Source organism: Garra rufa, chromosome 9, assembly GCF_049309525.1.
Source record: "Garra rufa chromosome 9, GarRuf1.0, whole genome shotgun sequence".
In the NCBI taxonomy this organism is placed as follows: Eukaryota; Metazoa; Chordata; class Actinopteri; order Cypriniformes; family Cyprinidae; genus Garra; species Garra rufa.
In genome coordinates this window covers 24,400,987-24,420,209 of record NC_133369.1, presented here as the reverse complement: position 1 = coordinate 24,420,209, position 19,223 = coordinate 24,400,987, and the positions used below count along the sequence as shown (strand labels likewise).

General features: G+C 37.7%; 1 protein-coding gene across 1 annotated transcript in view; it reads right to left on the bottom strand.

Moving 5' to 3' along the window:
* Nucleotides 1-13,793: 13,793 nt before the first annotated feature.
* erfl1 (Ets2 repressor factor like 1) overlaps nucleotides 13,794-19,223 on the bottom strand; it is a 36,338-nt gene continuing 30,908 nt past the window's right edge. The window contains exon 6 of the mRNA XM_073847910.1: nucleotides 13,794-16,278. Within this exon, the coding sequence (XP_073704011.1) occupies nucleotides 15,420-16,278 (859 nt within the window). The 3' untranslated portion in view covers nucleotides 13,794-15,419. The remainder of the gene's footprint in view (nucleotides 16,279-19,223) is intronic.

Genomic DNA, 19,223 nt, shown 5'->3' with positions numbered 1-19,223 from the left:
ATCTCCCCTAGCTTTCCTCAGAGATGGTCTCAATAATGTGCTTAAAGGTTGTATCAGCGATTTCTAGCCTGAAACATAAAGTGTCAAATTCAGCTGACCTTTCATCACGATCCGCTCGCTGCCTGCCCCATAAATTGTCTGTGAAAAAACCACGTCTCTCTGGTCAGCCTAGGGTCCGAGATATGCCAAAAAAAAACAATCGGCGCTATCAACTATTCCACAGATAAACAAACAGTGTTCCAACCAATCAGCGTCAGGGGTTTGGTGTTGTGGACTTTCCCACTGGTGCAGGGATGTGAGGGAGGCGGAGCGAAAGTCTGTGGAATAGTTGGAAGCGCCGATTGTTTTTTTTGGCATATCTCGGACCCTAGGCTGACCAGAGAGACGCGTTTTTTTCACAGACAATTTATGGGGCAGGCAGCGAGCGGATCGTGAAGAAAGGTCAGCTGAAATTGACACTTTATGTTTTAGGCTAGAAATCGCTGATACAACCTTTAAAGTCAAGTCCAATTCAGTTTGTGCATGATTACATGATATAACTGTATCCTAAATTGTGGATAATCAAGCAACATTTCATATGCCAAAGTAAACTTCTGGAGTGTTAAAGATTAAAATGAAAAAATAAAAACAAGAACCGTACAGAACCGAAAACCGTGACCCTAAAACCGTGATACGAACCGAACCGTGGGTTTCGTGAACCATGCCACCCCTAATCAATAGAAAGCTTATTTATTCAGCTTTTAGATGATATACATCTCAATTTCCTAAAATTTACCCTTATGACTGGGTTTGTGATCATTAATTTAGATATTTTTAAAAATAAAACCATACTTTGGCACAATCTTTTATTATTTCTTAGAATAAAATAACAGAACTGCATAGCTTCTCTTTTTAATATTTGAAAACTTTGTCCATCAATGTCATGTGTTGCAATACAAAGCAGGAAATTATGTAATAGAGAGGACCCATACAGATTCCCATGACTGTGTATAGGCCTGTGTATAAGGCATAAAAACTTAACCCTCAAAAATGTAATAATTTAGTTTATAATCTATATTTATAAAAATGCACATTTTACCTTAATTTTATTTTTTAAAAGTTTACATTTAAAGGGACAGTTCACCCAAAAATGACAATTCTGTCATCGATTACTCACCCTCATTGTTCGACGCATGCGCAATGCACATAGCTTCATAACATTACATTTGAACCACTCATGTCACACGGACTATTTTATCAATGTCCTTACTACTTTCTGGGTCTTGAACATGTCAGTTGCGTTACTTTCTAGGCAGGGTCAGAAAGCTCTCAGAATTCATCAAAAAAATCTGAAGTTGTGTCCGAATGTCTTACGGGTTTGGAAAGACATGAGGGTGAGTAATTAATAGCCCCTTACACACAGCAATCCGGGAAATTGCCGGAAAATGACCAGTACGATTTTACCGGTAAATATAGAAATAAGCTGTTCACATAGGCAACAGCGTTCTGGCTTTTTAACGGTAAGAGACCATTCACACGACAGCACCAAAATGCCGGTAAATTTCGTCATGTCAGTAGAAACATTTTAGTTTCACTATCTGTGCAATTTGACAACAACGTATAGTGACCGGCATAAGGGGATGATCAAACAGAACATGTTTTTTGCTCTTATAAACCCGAGATGCGCATATTAGTATCTAACTGCAGAGCCGCAGCGCTTCTGAACGAGAAGGAAGGATGGGTCTTGAGCGCAACACTTGAAACAGCTGTGAGATGAGGCGCAATGGTCAAAGACATCCATCAAGCGCATATTAACAAAGAAAATCTCATTTAAACAAGTAGCGTAGCTTTGTAAAAAGCTCAGAGTAATCACGTGATCTCCATAAGAATATTATGATTGGCCAATTTGGACCAAAGCAAACTTTATTCGTCAGCACGTTCTATGTGCTCATACCGGTAATATTCAATCCATCATTACGGCAATTTACTGGTAATGTTACAACTACCCTTAATGGTAAATTACCAGAACAAATTTACCGTTTTTTTGAAAAGGCCCTATTCACACATGATTTCGTAACGGTAATTTACCAGTAAAGACTGTGTGTGTGAAAGGGGCTAATGACAGATTTTTTTTTTTGGGTGAACTATCCCATTAAGAAGTGTAAATTAGTTAAAATAGTTTAAGTAAAATATGTTATTACTTCTTACTTGATGGTTACACCACCTGCGTCAACAAATTTAAAAAGTTCTTGAAAATCGTACATCATGAATACAAACAGTTTTTTATTTATCATGGGCATAATCAATATCATACGGTACTGTTAAGAGGTCACAATCAGAATGAGAACTACATGTTTATTAGAACAGGGTTTGGAGTTTAAACAGGGTGCAAATGCTGGGGGAACGGATCAAACTGCACTCCAACTGCAAAAGCATTGATTGGTAGAAGCCATGGCAGCCTGCAATCTCCCTCTAACTGTTTCCAAATGTGGGCTTCGAGTCCAGGGAGTAATCAGCCCGCTTCAAACACAGAGCCCTTTGACTGCACACAAACCTGGCCTGTCCAGCTGCCCAACAGACCTCCTGCTCCACCACCGGCACGCCAACTGGGATTGCGTTTGTGTATGTGTAAGACTGAGTGAACGTCTGAGTATGCATCTGTGCTTCAACGTGTACACGTGTCCATGTATGTTCTCACGTTGAACATCTCTGAATGGAGCACAGTTATTCAGGAACTGTACATCATGTAGCGTTTTGTACCCAGTGGCTGAGCGCTGGAGGGGCAGGGAATGCCAGGAAGCTCCAGCACTGTGATCGGCAGCCAGGAATCAATCCGCCCTCTTTTTACGGAGGCAACCACATAAAGTCTACACGCCTAAAACACAGTCCGAAAAACAAGCTTTTAGCTGTTAGATCATCCAACTTTAACCTCCATCTTAAGTCAGGTCTGAGAGATGACTATATCTGTACTTCTTGAAAACGTGCCAGTACCAACAGGAAAATGCTAGACAACTAACAAAATTCGGTCAAAACAAGTTGTCTCAATGGAGACAGGTGATCACTCCGTAGCTCAACTCCAGATCTGAACACTGGCATCACCACATCAAATCATTTTCCTGCCCTCCACCAGCCTCACGCGCTTTCCCCTCCACAGTCCTGTCACCGCATCCATCATTCTGTCAGTTCATCACTCCACCCTGGGCGATCTGACTCAACCTGACTGCAACTCGTTTCTCTTCAGCGATTCCCGCCTGCATCACGTCTCACCGCCAGACATCTGAAGAAGCATCCTGGAACACCACATCATTTTCTGGCATATGCTCTTGCATCAAACATACAACACAGTGATGGCAATAAATAATTCCACTGATTTTAACTATTCATTTGTCTTTTGAAACTTACCTAGTTCCAATTAAGGCTATTATCGTTAACTAAAACTATTGCAAAAACTATTTTAATTTCTAAAATAATAATGGGAGTTTGAAAAAATAACGGAAATTATAAATATGCACTGGAATGAAAACAACATGGGAAATACAAAGAACAGGGACAGGTACATCTGAAATAGATGACAGCATTACTACAAAGCCTTACTGTAGCTCAAACAGTGAAGAATAGCACTAGTAATGTCAAGGTCATGCGTTCGATTCCCAGGGAAAGCAAGAACCGATAATATGTGGACCTGGCATGCAAAGCAAGTCACTTTGGATAAAAGTGTCATATATTATATAAACCAGCACGCAACAAATTTGTCAAGGCAAAAATTTGGTGAGCATGATCTTTGAGAAACAATGTGAATGAGGTTAAGTCTTGTTTAGTTGATTATAAGAGCCCCAAGTATCTCAAGGATTCTATGAACTTTGCAAAACTTGGCAAGACCAGTAGTTGCTCTCCAGCGCAAGCAACCTGACAAGACCTAAGTGGATCTAGTCCATACTGCGGAATCATAAATGGCCTGGAGACGCAGCGAGTGATGATAGTTACAATTTACTGCTGAATGTTGCAGTTATGGCACATTTATTGAACAATCACTGCCAGTAGGCGTTTTTGCGATTTTCTGACTCTGATGCTATTTTTATGTCTATTGTGCAGTTTCTAATAAAGTGTAGTGTGTTTCACTATAAACAGATGTTTCACCACAACAATTTGTGACGTTGTGTGAAAAGGTAAAACCACAAGTAAAATAAAACTAAATAAAAACAATAACATTTAACGTTTCCTAAAAATACAAAAAGAGATCATTTTAATTACTAATTTATTTTAAAAAAGTACAAAAGCTAATGAAAAATGTATTAAATGAAAATGTACTTATTTCAAATACATCTTACATTATTAAAGATAAGAATTATCTTATAATTATATTATAGAAATATATTGGATTAAACCAAAGACTATAGAATACCCAAGACATGTCACTCGTGTAGTTTTGAATGGGAAAAATGCAACGCTCATTATGGCCGCGAAGCCCCGCCTTCTTAGTGAAAGAGCCAATCGTTGATTAGAAAAGTCAGCGCGTCACTGCAGCTGCCGTTAGAAGTCCCGGTTGCTATAGAAACAATCGGAGCTCTTAGACGCGCGCTCAGTACTGCGCATACGCACTGGCTCATCTAGCCGGAAAAATAAGCGTTTTTTCACGCTATTGGGAGCACAAGGAACCATATTTATGAGGCAGTTCTTGTTGGATTTCTTTGGAGATTTAAAATATGAAATTTAATCGTAAGCTTGGTGAACAGTTTTGGAGAATTTGATGTTTCCCCATTCAAAGAGATAGGAGCTGCACTTGTATGCCCGAGAGGCGTTTCAAAGATGGCCGCCAAGTGACATGACTTGCCTTAAAGGGACTTTGATTAAACACAATTTAAAGGTATAGTTCACCCAAAAATGAAAATTCTGTCATTAATTACTCACCTTCATGCAGTACCAAACCCGTAAGACCTTCGTTCATCTTTTGAACACAAATTAAGATATTTTTGATGAAATATAACAGCTTTCTGACCCTGCATAGACAGCAGACACGCTCAAGACCCAGAACAGTAGTAAGGACAATGTTAAAATAGTCCATGTGACATTAGTGGTTCAACTGTAATTTTATGAAACTAAGATAATACTTTTTCTTTGCAAAGAAAATACAAATAAGAATGCTTTTTGGCGTAGCTTCATAAAATTACGGTTGAATCATGTGGATTATTTAGTCGATGTTGTTGGTACCTTTCTGGGCCTTGAACGTGGAAGGACCCTTGCTGTTTATGGAGGATCAGAAAGCTCTTAGATTTCATCAAAAACATCTTAATTTGTGTTTCAAAGATGAACGACATTTAATGACAGAATGTTCATTTTGGGGTGAACTATCCCTTTAAACTATCCCGAGTTTTCAACTGGCAAAGCACCCACATCGAAGAAAATAAATAATTTTCCCTCAGTTTCCAATGTGTCATGGTACTTTTGTGAATGGACAAGAAATTGGTGAATATAGTTATTATTTTTGTTCTCTTTGTGCACAAAGTATTCTCGTAGGTTCATAACATTATGGTTGAACCACTGATGTCACATGGACTATTTTAATGATGTCCTTACTACCTTTCTGAGCCTTGAACATGGGAGTTGCGTTGCTGTCTATGCGGAGTCAGAAAGCTCGGAGATTTCATCAAAAATATCTATTTAGTGTAGAAGATTAAAGGTCTTACGGGTTTGGAAAAACATGAGGGTGAGTAATTAATGACAGAATATTCATTTTTGGGTGAACTATCACTTTAATATGTTCATTTCCTGTGGTTAACAAATAAAAAAAATTGCACAATTAATCATATCCTTTGACCTGAACGTCAATTTCAAAATTCAAGTAACACCATCAACCCCTGTATTAAAAATGAATGACTTCAGATCGCTTTGAATTCAATGTCAGTGTGAACGCCCCCTTAAGCGAACTATAGGCAACTCTCTATGCCAGACCACACTGAACAAATGGATGAAGATAGACAGAATGAAGCAAAGCACAGGGATCTTGAGACACACTACTTTTTTTTTTTTTTAAAGTTGACAACTTTAAACTTCACATGGCATCTTAAAAACCCAGGGCTCAAGGCAAGAGACGCCACAACGGGCCAACAATGTCTACAAAAGCCCTGTTTTCTTTCCTTTCTGCTGACATTCACTAGCAACTCAGAGGCTCCGTTACAAAACCCTTTGGTTTTGCTTTAGTCAATTTAGTCAATCTCTCCTTTATTCTGTCTGCTTTAACTTTCCATTTCCATGTTTCAGTATGCCCAACTCATCCCTCTCTATTTCCTATCCATCTGAAGACACATCTCTCTATCATGCCTTCTCTTCCAGCTCTCTATAAAATACATTTGGATCACTTTAAGCTTTGCATTTTCCACAAGTGAGTATCTTTTTCACACACCTGGTTGCATCTGGACAAGGTTAAAATGCCCACACCCACCTTTGCGTCCTAATAACATACAACCACAATTCACACTGCGAACACATCCACTGACAGCTTCCACAAACATACCTCCCACCCAGACATACGCCACTACTATTACTCATGACAAGACATAGGCTTCTTTGTTAATGGGTCAAGGAACACCAACAGTTTCTGTTGCCTCGGCAAAGCACGCCAAAAACATCACATTACACATATGCACACATCCTCAACACACTGTGAGAGCTTTGTCACTGTGAAGACACAAACAAGAGACACTCTGCTGCTGTACGCTTCAGCCTTCTGATGTGAACCAAAAGCTTGTATGTATATATAGTCTCTATAGACTATATATAGTCTCATTTAAGTAGCTATTTGTAAAGTGGACTCACCAGAAACCAAATTAGCCATTATAGCTCTGTACAATATAAGCATACAACAGTCTTTATTCTTCTGCGGCAAGAATACTGCAGAGGGTTCCTGTTTCTCACCTGCTGCACAGACATTCATTCATAAACATTTTTCACAATCTTCTCATGTTGAAAATTAAACAACTTCATGTGTTCAGTCTGACTCCACCCATTAAAGGGTTGGTTCACCTGAAAATTCTGTCATTATTTACTCACCCTCATGTTTTTTCATGTAAGACTTTCTCTTTTCTGTGGAACAAAATGTGAACCTGCACCACAAAACCAGTCCTAAATAGCATGGGTATATTTGTAGCAATAGCCAAAAATACATTGTGTGGGTCAAAATTATCATCAAAATACATCAAAACATAACTGTTAATTAGTAATATGCATTGCTGAGAACTTATTTTTTAAACGACCATTTTTAAGGCGATTTTCTCAACATTTAGATTTTTTTGGCACCATCAGATTCCAGATTTTCAAATAGATGTATCTCGGCCAAATATTGTCCTATCCTAACAAACCATACATCAATGGAAAGCTTATTTATTTTGGCTAGTTTTGTGGTCCAGGGTCACAAATAGAAGTTATTTAAAAAAAAATAGTCAATGGGGTCCAATCGGGGTGGGTAATATGAACAAAATCTTATATTGCAAGTTATTTGTGCTGGAAATAGGTTGTAAAGATGGCATTCAAATTTCAAAACACTCAAATATTTCAATAGCACAGCAAAACCTGACACTAGCCAAACTAATAAAAGCTAAAAATGTTCAAGCTTATTGAAACCAGTAAACAACCACCAATTAAATAAGAATAATGAAATAAATTACAAACAATGAGACATAAATCCAATAAAAAAATTAAAAATAAATGCTTTTTCCAGAGTCTAACAGAACTACTAAAAACTAAACTAATAATAAACAGACACACTGCAAAAAATGCTTTTCTTACTTAGATTTGTTTGTCTTGTTTCCAGCCAAAAAATCTAAAAAATCTTAAATCAAGAAGGATTTTCTAGATGAGTAAAAATTATTGTCTTGTTTTCAGAAAAAACAAGTCAAAATTAAGTGAGTTTTTGCTTAGAACAAGCAAAATAATCTGCCAATATGGTAAGCAAAAAAAAGCCCTATTTAAAACAGAAAACATGCACTTAATTTTGACTTGTTTTTTTCTGAAAACAAGACAATCATTTTTACTCATCTAGAAAATCCTTCTTGATTTAAGAATTTTTTGATATTTTGGCTGGAAACAAGACAAAAAAATCATTTTTTGCAGTGCAGGAACAGGTATATTAGGCTGCTATCACTTTAAGACCTACCATACTGATCTAATATATTTGGACTAGGGATGCACCGATCCGTATCGGCCGATCACTTGCGCGTTTTGTCAGTAAAGCCGGTTCTGTAATCAGCGGTAAATGCCATCAGGTGCGTGATTTCACGTTGAGCCGTATATACTACACACAGCCGTTGTTCACTGACGAGCTGCGCACATTCACACTGATAATGAACATTGATTTGCGCAGCTCGTCGGTAAACAACGGCTGTGTGTAGTATATACGGCTCAACGTGAAATCACGCACCTGATGGCATTTACCGCTGATTACAGAACCGGCTTTACTGACAAAACGCGCAAGCATGATCGGCCGATTCGTATCGGTGCATCCCTAATTTGGACCCCATTGACTTTCATTGTATAAACAGCAGAAACGTTCTTTAAATCTTTTGCTGTGTTCATCAGAAGAACAGAATTGGAAAGAGCATGAGGGTTAGTAAATGACAGCATTTTCATTTGTGGGTGCTCTCTCCCTTAAATAAGATGAAACTTGCCCTGGGTCTATTTACTTGCATGGTTTTTCCATATTGCTGTATGCTACTTTTATTACAAAATATAATTCCCCATAAGCATCACACTATAATTGCTATGGTCTAATAACATTACTCTCCATTCCAGGAGTGAACACAAAGCACTCACTCTCTATGGCAAAACACCACGGTGTATGAGAGGAAGTGAGACACACGGTGAGAAAAAAGCAGGTGGAGGAGTGATACAAAATGAAATGGTGTGCATTCCTTTAAAAGAAAGAGTTAGTAGCTTTAGTCTGGACAAGATTGTACTTGCCTCTCTGTTTGAATGTCACAGAGAGAGAGAGACAAGCAATGTCAGAACAGGAAGAGGAAGTGGTAAGGCACCCCCAGCTGCTTCAGCTATTATCCACCCCAATGACAAATCTGGGAGCAAAGCCTCTTAACACTTCACACTAAATTGGTTGCATGATATATAGGTGCGACAGTAGGAGAACAAGGCCCAAGCCTCAAAATACCGCAATCCCACGGTACGTTACAATAAGAGAATATACTACCATGCATCACATGCAGTATTCAATGGCATGTTTTATTTGAGTCCAGTGTTTCACGTGCCATTCACACATAAGATGGGGAAAAAAATGAGTGGAAAAAATGAGAGAATGACTGACATTTACTGGCCAGACATGTGTACATAAGCCAACCTTTAAAGCAGCACAAGAGAAACATAACAATGTGAAAGTGAACCAAACAAGCACTACCAGTGATGAGTTCGGTTAACTTTTGAGAAGTTTGGGTTAATAATTATTACACCAGAACAGCCTTTGCAATAACACAGTAGTATTGAGATACTAGATACTAGAGGTATTGTGCTTTGCCCTCACAGAAATAGATTTAAAACCGTACCAACCCTAAATTTTGAATGGCAGTGTATGATAATTATAATATTATGCACAAATGGAAAGAGGATGATTGAACAGATTCAAGATTTGCGTGCTAGCTTTGAGATTTTTTCCTACAAACAAGCTTGATTCATACAGATCATGTACATAGCCAATCCAACTGGCTTTGTGACAGGCTAATCATTCCAGCTTTTCCACTGAACTACAGTAATCAGGAATCTCTTTGTAATGGGTTGTACCATCTAAAGCCATAAATGCCTGAAGCTCTTCTTTGTTGACCTAAACCTGTTTGCATCTCAGTGACTTTGTATCGTCTTCCTGTTTTTCCATTATGGTCTACAGTTACGTAAAAGCCACAAAAAGCTACAAGCATAACAATGCTTGTGGCCATTCCATGTGTCAGTACTAAATAACAAAATAATCTGAACTGTAATGACCTCGTAAAGGATTATACATTTGGAGAGTGGTGCTTTTTAATTTGAAAAAGCTCAATAATATGAATAATTTTTCAAAACAAAAGGAAACCAGAAATGAGAAGGTTTACATGCAACAGCACTAAGATGAAAACAGAGTACCATCAGCTGACAGAGGAATACAGGCAGGTTAACTGATGACTGCAATTTCTCTTCAAATGCAACCAATAAATATGAACAAGGCTCACTCCATGAAGGTTAAACTAATCTAATCCCAGTTCACTCTAGCTGTCAGACAGTCGTAGCTAAGAACTACATCAAGACTAACGATGCTTCTTAAGTGCTCCTTGCCCAAAAATGTAATGGACTACGGTGGATTTCTCCACAACGAATTACCTGGAAGCCAAACATAAAATGTAAACAATGACCTGCATCAATTTACCTTGACATTCGCTTATATAACTACTACAAAAACAAACTAAGCCTGAAGTTAAAGCTACTTTATGTATGGACAAACACAAGGGCCACAATTTGTACTCAGTTTATTAAAGCATATCAATAAAATTCATAATAAACCCTATTTTCTTCTGCCTGCCAGGGCTTATTATGTATCAAACATTACACAGCAGACAGTTTCAGTCTAAAATTTGATTGTCTAAGCAGTGTTTCAAGAGCGTAGTTACTTAAAATAACAGCACAGGGACACAGACATGAGTGGTGCAAAGTTTTCTGAAAGTTAATTTGCTTTCTTTTAAAAAGAAAAGTGGAGCAGTGTGATTTCGTTTGCATCAATTAGCAGATTTTTAAAGTGCTTTGAATCATGAAGCATTATTGTATGTGCTGACGTAATTTCAACTGAAACAGGAAGACAGGGACAAATATATCCAGCAGTCCCGCCCCCCTTTTATAAATAGCCAATAGCGTTTCGATTATAACATGGCTTGGGCCAGAGATGTTGAGCTCAGAAAAAAGCTGCATTTGACAGCCACAATCTCATCCATATTGCATTATCCATATATAAAAAAGCATTCTGTGTAGAATACAAATGTGTCCAAAATGTTTTGGTCTACGCCTACTCACGCATATGATCCGCTCCATGCCATCGTGTCTTTGGGCCAAGTAGACGAAATTAGACTCAATTCACCTCAACGGACGTATAAATCGTTCCCTATCCCATATATAGTGCACTACGTGCAATGCACTGTGCAGAAAATACAAATTCTCTGACCGATCTTAGCAGCAGCTTCAGCGTCTATTTATATTGTGATGGGGCGGGACGCTTCGGATTCTAGAGAGCCTTTGATTGGATAGAAAGTTGGATGAGAAGCTGAAGTGCAGGATGATGTCATCAAAATTGTTGATCCATATTGGCGGAAGATAGAGACTGTAAGTTTTGAATGCTTATATCTTGTAAATGCAAATTTTGTCATTGTTTTGGAGCATACTAGCTTACAGATAACTTTAAGGCTAATATATTCATACTAAAACTTCCATTTAGATTTCATGGGGACTTTAAAGGTTACTGTGCCTATGCTCTCTCTTCACCTGGGTTTTGCTCAGGGAGCAGGAAATGCAAAACACGGGATGGAATTCAAGCCCAGTTATTACAGAAGGCTTGGATCATGAAGGTGAAATCCACTTCGCTTATTAACAGTGATCCAGACCAGGCTTTCCTTTTGTTCATTGCTGGAAAACACATAAAAGTTGTCACTCTGGTTTCTTTTAAAACTACCTAAGTTATTAGTATGAGAAATATAAAAACTAACAGGCTAATTTAACCTGGAAAGAACTTGCTATATGTGACCCTGGACCATAAAACCAGTTTTAAGTTGCACAGGTATATTTGTAGCAACAGCCAAAAATACATTGTATGGGTCAAAATGATCAATTTTTATTTTATGCCAAAAATCATTAGGATATTAGGTAAAAAGTCCTACCGTAAATATATCAAAACTTAATTTTCGATTGGTAACATGCATTGCTAAGAACTCCATTTGAACAATTTTAAATTTTTATTTTGAACCCTCAGATTCCAGATTTTCGAATAGTTGTATCTCAGCCAAATATTATATCCAATCCTAACCAAACGTATATCAATGGGAAGTTCTTTTATTCAGCTTTTAGATGATGTATAAATCACTTATGATGAGTTTTTTGGTCCAAGTCACAAAGAGTGATCCTAACCAGGCTTTCCTTTTGTTTGCTGCTTAAAAACACGTAAAAGTTGCTGCTCTGGTTTCTTTTGAAACTATTGTAGTTATAAGTACAAGAAATATAACAACTAACGGGATGATTTAACCTGAAAAGAACTTAGTATATAGTAATCTACCTGTGTACCAACTGTTTTATGAAAAAATGCCATAATCACAATGGGGCGGATTTTCAACCGTGCTAATAAGCAGTACAAAACAACTTTCTCTATAAATATTAACATAATTCATGAAAAATAAAAACTCTGCTGGCCTAAAAGGCCTTATATTTACATTAAGAACTACTATAATTGGCTTTTATAAATCTATGAGATTATTTACAGTATAGAGCTAGCACCCTGGCATTTCTTGTCAAGGCTGAAATAAGAAATATCAACAACAACACAAACGGCGGTTCTGTTGACATTGCTTTTGCACGCGCTGTAGCCCCTATATCGTGTCGACTGTCGAGTCGTTTCAAGCAAAACTGTTCAGCTGTCACATCGCGATTTCATTTGCTCATTCAAAACATCTCGCGAACAAGCTCGATTCAAATATTATCTTCGCTCTCTGTTGAAAAATACAGGCGCGGGTCGACGGAAATAACAGGAATGCTGGCAAAGGTTACATTGTAGCCAAACACAACATTCCTCTCGCTGAGCAAAGACAAACTGGCAGCAACGGATCGCTCGCCGATCATGCTAATCAAGCATGCGATTGCTCCCTCTGATGACAAATCACATCATCGCGAACCACAAAAAATAAAATAAAATGCCTCGAAACCATAACAGACCCTTTAATCCATATGTTTAAGCTTAAAACTTACCTCCTAAAAGGTGAGACGAAGTGACAAGCGCCTCTCAAGGCTTCCTGTTCTAAAGTTGTCGTATGTCGTTGGAAAAAAACATTGTACGCGGAAGTGGAGACCAATTCAAGCCCGCGACATTTGACAGCAGATATGAAAGCAGGACTAAATCATTCCTCTTTATGTGCGAATGATCATTAAATATGTTCAATGATCCCTAAGTGCACTCGACTGAAAACTAGCCTACGTGTTATTTTTTTTTTTCAGCTGGAAACGTAACTTTTTGCCTTCCTCTGCCTCTTCCTGTGACTTGCGACCACCAGAGGCCGAAAGATGTCCAAAAATCGTTTCATGTATCCCGTATGGTTCCGTGTAGTGTTACACTAAATTTGTTCCCCTTCATTTGTACGGCTCTCAGGGCTCTTGAACGCGTGTTCAGGGACACTACGGCCCCCCTTGGCATTACTATACACATATTCATTTTTTATGAATGTGCCTGTGTTTGGAAGTAGAACCATCCTTGCTTGCATTTTGTGTGTTTTTTTTCTAATAAACTGCACTTATATTGATTTTTGTATGCGCAGGAAATATGATAAGCCTTTTGTACTTCCATTTTCTAGTTAGTCTCTGAAATTCAGTGAATTTGGTATCTGACAGGATGTAGGCCACCTCATGAAGCTTTTCACACAGACAGGAAAAAATGAACTTGAGCAAGTATTTTTTTTTATAATGGAATGCATTTGATCTGAAATCATATATCGAACTCCAGAGAAAAATCCATACTCTCACAATTGAATCTCAAGAATATTGTTTATTGCTCTTGAAGATATTACTCTTTGCTCATTTTTTGTTCTAGTCATCCTTTCTGTTTTAAATTTCACAATAAAACAAAGAAAAGCTTTACTGTATGGTGAATGGTATTTTTTTCTTTTCAATGTGTACACACAAATACACAAAGTCCTATATACAGCTGAAATCTCCTCTAGTACGGGCAAGTCAAGGGCAACTGTCATGTCACAAGTCCTTTCAAGTTCTTATCTGGAATCAGATAATAACTTACCAAAGAATCAGAAAAATATCTGGAAATATTGTTGCCATAGGTTGATAAAATCTTACTTGCATTTTGCTTTTGTATAAAGCAAACTTGTCTGAATTGTATTCAAAGGTAATCAAAGTGTCATTCTGCTTCAATGTATTGTTTTAACATTCAAATCAGATGTTCATATATCAAACTTAATAACATTAGAATGAACACTGGTTAAAGAAATTAGCAGATGCTGCAACTAATATTATTCACAGTTGATTAATTATAGTACATCACCATTGGGTGAATGAATTATTGAAATATGAGACTAGCGGCGTAACTCAGTCCAGCAGGGTCATCTACTTGAAGGTATCTGGGAAAAATTTCCACAGGGCACAATTAAAAAAATTTTTTTGCACACTTCCCTGTCTAAACGTCATTTTAAGAGCATGTGGAAAAACAAGTGCTCTTTCTCAACTTTGGGTCACTACACATAAATACTTATCATTTTCCTGTCTCATATATCACTCTTCAATTAGGTACAGAGTAAAATGACACCAATACAACTATCCCATATAGTAATAGTAATTAAACATAATGTACACAATAATAAAATATATACAATGAAATAGATACAAACTTTAAATATTCACTGGCATGAGTATTATTGACTCTGTCTCTCATTCTCAGGCTCATAACATTTTTTGAATGTTTAAAAAAAAGACATGAACTGGACATGACAATCGAAAATGAACTTAAATAAATAAATACATAAAGTTTCACTTCAGAAACTGTGAAGAGCTTAGATAAATATAACCACAAGATGGCAATGTTTGACCATATATGCGTCTGAATCGCTTGGAATCAGCACAAAACTAAAAACAAAAGTGCTTTATTGCAACACAACTGACTCACCTTGAAATTAGTGTTGCCATTATTGCATTTAGCTTGTGTTACACTATTCAGCTGAGCTTTGTATTGCAAAGCTTAGCATTGTGGAAAACCAAGCAGAACAACTAACTGCCTATCTCAGCAGGGCCAGAATGCAGTGCAATTTAAAAAGTGGGTGATAAAAGATATGCATATTCAATTACTGTGCTGTCTTGGCTATAAAATATCTTGTCGTTACTGTTTCCTAACAGAAATCAGAGAATTAAAATTCTTTAGATACTGAAACATTCTAATCCGAAAAGCTGTTTTTTTTTTTGTGCTGCACTTTTACTCTCAGAATAACAAAAGCTCAAATTGCATTGAGAGTCTCACTGTGCAATTTAGAAATTGAAGAAAGCAGAAATTGAAAGTTCTGATATGGAACAGCATGAGCGAAGAATGGCTTCGGAGGAGTCCGGAAAAGAGGAAGGAAAAAATGAAATGGGAATATACAGCATTATTTCACAAATGCAGGAATACACAGACAGAAAAAGAGAAAGAGAGAACCTGCAAGACATCAAAAATCACACAACAGAACATATTAACTGTGAGCAAGTTTAAGTGTCTCTGTTTCCCTGTGCCGGTCGACCATAGTGAGGGAGGGAGAGAGAGAAGAAGGCAGGGATGACGGTGGAGGAGTCAGGGGTCCCAGACTTTTGAGGGGATGCGGAGACACAGGTGGAGGAAGAGAAGAGAGAGGGGGCAAGACTCCCCCGAGACCCCCGGATTTGGCCTCTAGAAGGTGTGAGCGACCACCCAACCCTGGCTCCTTCCCCAGAGAGAAGTCCGGCTCGTTTTCGTTCTCCGAGCTGCAGTCGCTCAGGTCTGTGATCTCCAGCTCAGAGTCAGACTCTGGATCCTGCTTTACGCCCTTTCTCCGCTCGGAAGGGCTTTGACGGCCTCCTCCTCCGCTTCCCAAGCCGACTCCACCGAGGCCTAACCCCAAACCAAGACCTCCGCTTGTTATGACAGCATTGGTCTCACCTCTTTCCCGGTCGCCTACACCCGTACTCCCCAGCTCAGTCCGTCCCAGCGGCAAGCTCCCTGGGTACGGTGGGATGCAGAGTCTTGGAGGCTGACTGCCTGCAGAGCCGTTCGTTCCTCCCGTTTGACCGCGTTCTGCCCCGGTCGTGTCTCCCGGGGGTAAGAGCGAAGAGAAGGGGTGTGACAGCTGAGACAGGCTGGATTGGAGCGGGTTGGGATAGAAATGTGAGGAGTAGAGGGAGCCTGGGGGCAATTTGGGACAATTGTTCAGAGAAAAGGCCCCTGGGAGGTAGGGGTTGAAGCCCCAGGGGTAGTCAAAAGAGGGGTTCCGTTGGTAAGGACCCAACAGGGATGGAGGTTTGGAGTAACAAGGAGCCCCTGTGGGAGAAATTGAAAAACATGGAACGGAAACCAGTGTTAATGTTTAAGATCAGATGTTAGGGACGTGACTGAAAAGAGAGAATGTGAGGCAACTCGAAATTTGAAGGTCGTTATGAATCATATATTCCAAAAATGTTAAAAAATATATATATATGATATATTTGTGGCAATAGCCAACAATATATTGTATGGGTTAAAATGATTTAAGATGATTTTTCTTTTATGCCAAAATCATTAGGATATTAAGTAAAGATCATGTTCCATGAAGATATTTTGTGAATTTCCTACCGTAAATATATCAAAACTTAATTTTTGATTAGTAATATGCATTGCTAAGAACTTCTTTTGTACAACTTTTCTCAATATTTAGATTTTTTTGCACCCTCAGATTCCAGATTTTCAATTACTTGTTTTATTTACATGTGAGAATATTATGATCAATCATACTATTTTAATATATTTAAAAAATAATAATAATTTATTCCTGTGTTGGCAAAGCCAAATTGTCAGCAGGCATTACTCCAGTCTTCAGTGTCACATGATCCTTCATAAATCATTCTAATATACTGATTTTTTCCAAAACCATTCCTTTTATTATCATTGTTAAAAACAGTTTAATATTTATGGGGTTGTGTCTAATTATTTGTAATTAATTTTATAATTGAAATAATTCATTTTTTTGTTATATATTTTTCTACATTATTAATAAAATATTATAAGGTTAAGATAAAATAGAATGGAAATAGAAATGAGGGAATCATCTAGTTTTCCACAAATGAATTACTAAATTATTCTAATATTCTACTAAAATATTCTAATATGACAGTCGACATTGCTGATTTCACACTCACAATACTTTACATGGTTGTCACTAGTGTTGAGTAAGTTACTTTGGAGATGAATCAGGTTACAGATGACCCTATTTACAAGTTACCCTTTTTAAAATGTAATAAGTAATGTAACTGATTACATTTGATTACCTTTTGATTACTTTCCTAAATTTCTAATGAATGTTTTCAACCATGAATCAGTTTGGAACATCTAAACCAGACGGGGTTATCCTTGCAGTAGTACTCAACACTGATTACTCTCAGACTTCGACATATCCTTTATCACGTAAATTAAGTTTAAGAAAAATATAATTTTAAAACACAACCACCAATCCAAATCAGACTTTAACACCTCTTTTTACTTTGAGATCATTCTAAGGATTAAATACAGGTTTAAAAACATAATAAGATATCGTTTAATAGCTATGATACTATTTTTTAAATAAAATCTTTGCATAGCTACAGCTGAGTTCAAATGTTTACACCCTTCCAGAATCTGCAAAATTTTAATCATTTTACCAAAATAAGAGGGATCATACAAAATGCAATTTATTGTTTATTTAGTACAGATCTGAATAAGATATTTCACATAAAAGATGTTTACATATAGCCCACAACAGAAAATAATAGCTGAATTTATAAAAATCGCCTAATCTTTGGTTTATGTACTATAATTTATACTATAATGGTTTTCCAGCATTTTTGTGTATTTGAACCCTTTGCAACAATGACTGTATGGTTTTGAGATCCATCTCAGAAGGTTCAGGAAGTTCACACGCTCACTGATGCTTCAGAAGGAAAAACCATGCGTTAAGAGCCGGGGGGTGAAAACTTTTGAATGGAATGGAGATGTGTAATTTTTTTTTTAGTACTGCCCTTCAGAGGCTACAGAAGATAGTTACATGTTTCCCAGAGGACAAAATAAGTTACATTTACCCTGATCTTCAAATTCAAAAAGTTGTCATGCTGGTTTTTCAGCATAAAAACTAGAAAACCAAAGAATTTGTGGCACTTGAAAAATTATAACTGTTCAGGACAAACAAGGGACTCATGAACTATCACTAAACAAAAAAACACAGCTGTGGATCATTCAAGTAAGAACACAGTATTAAGAATCAAGGGGATGTAAACTTTTGAACGGGGTCATTTTTATAAATTCAACTATTGATTGCTCTTGTGGACTATATGTAAACGTCTTTTATGGGAAATATCTAATTCAGGTAAGTACTCAATAAACAACAACCTGCATTTTGAATGATCCCTCTTATTTTGGTAAAATAATTAACATTTTGCGGATTCTAAAAAGGGGGTGTAAACTTTTGACATTGGGGTGTCTCATGTTTCATAATCGTTAACAGTTTCGCAAGTAGCTGTAATTTAATTATTTTTTTTTCTCAGTAACTGTAATAGATTACCATTACATTTATTTTGTAATTAAATTACATAAAATCCATTACATCGAACTACCTCCCCAACACTGGTTGTCACAGTGTTTTGGCTTCCATTACAAACACCTTTTCTTTATGTGGTCATCTTTACATCTTTTCCTCTGTCTCTTTCTTTCTTCATTCCTGCCTACTTCACTTTCTCTCCTTTTCTCTCACTCTCTTTTTATCTCCTCAGCCTCTCTCTGTGTTATTTGCTATGCAGGGCTAATTTGACAGTGCTAGAGTGTGTGTGTATGTAGGGCCAGGAGTAGCTGGCAGACACATGAATATTGAATCAGTCAGGCAGGCCTCACTTGCTTATGAAAACACAGTAATGGGCGCCCACAGGCCACAAACTGAAGCCTGCACCCTCAATTAGGGCCTTCCTGCTTGGGAAGGGATTAGGACAGGGGGTACACATGGGAGGCAGAGAGGGGTAAGAAGAGGAGGAGGGCGGAACAGGACCTCAGGACAAACAAAGTTGAAGGGGTGGGGGGGGTGGTGAGACGCGTTGACATACTCATGCCCTCGTACATTCTGATACACCGGTATTTTAGTGTACATACAGAGCATTTGAAAAGACAAAGGAGTGTGCACATGACACCGTACCACTCTCAGAGGAAGTGCTAGAGTGCACAAATGCAAACAGAAACTAACATTGTCAAGAACATAGCAATTTCATGGATCTAAAGGTAAAAAAGGTATATATACATATATATATAT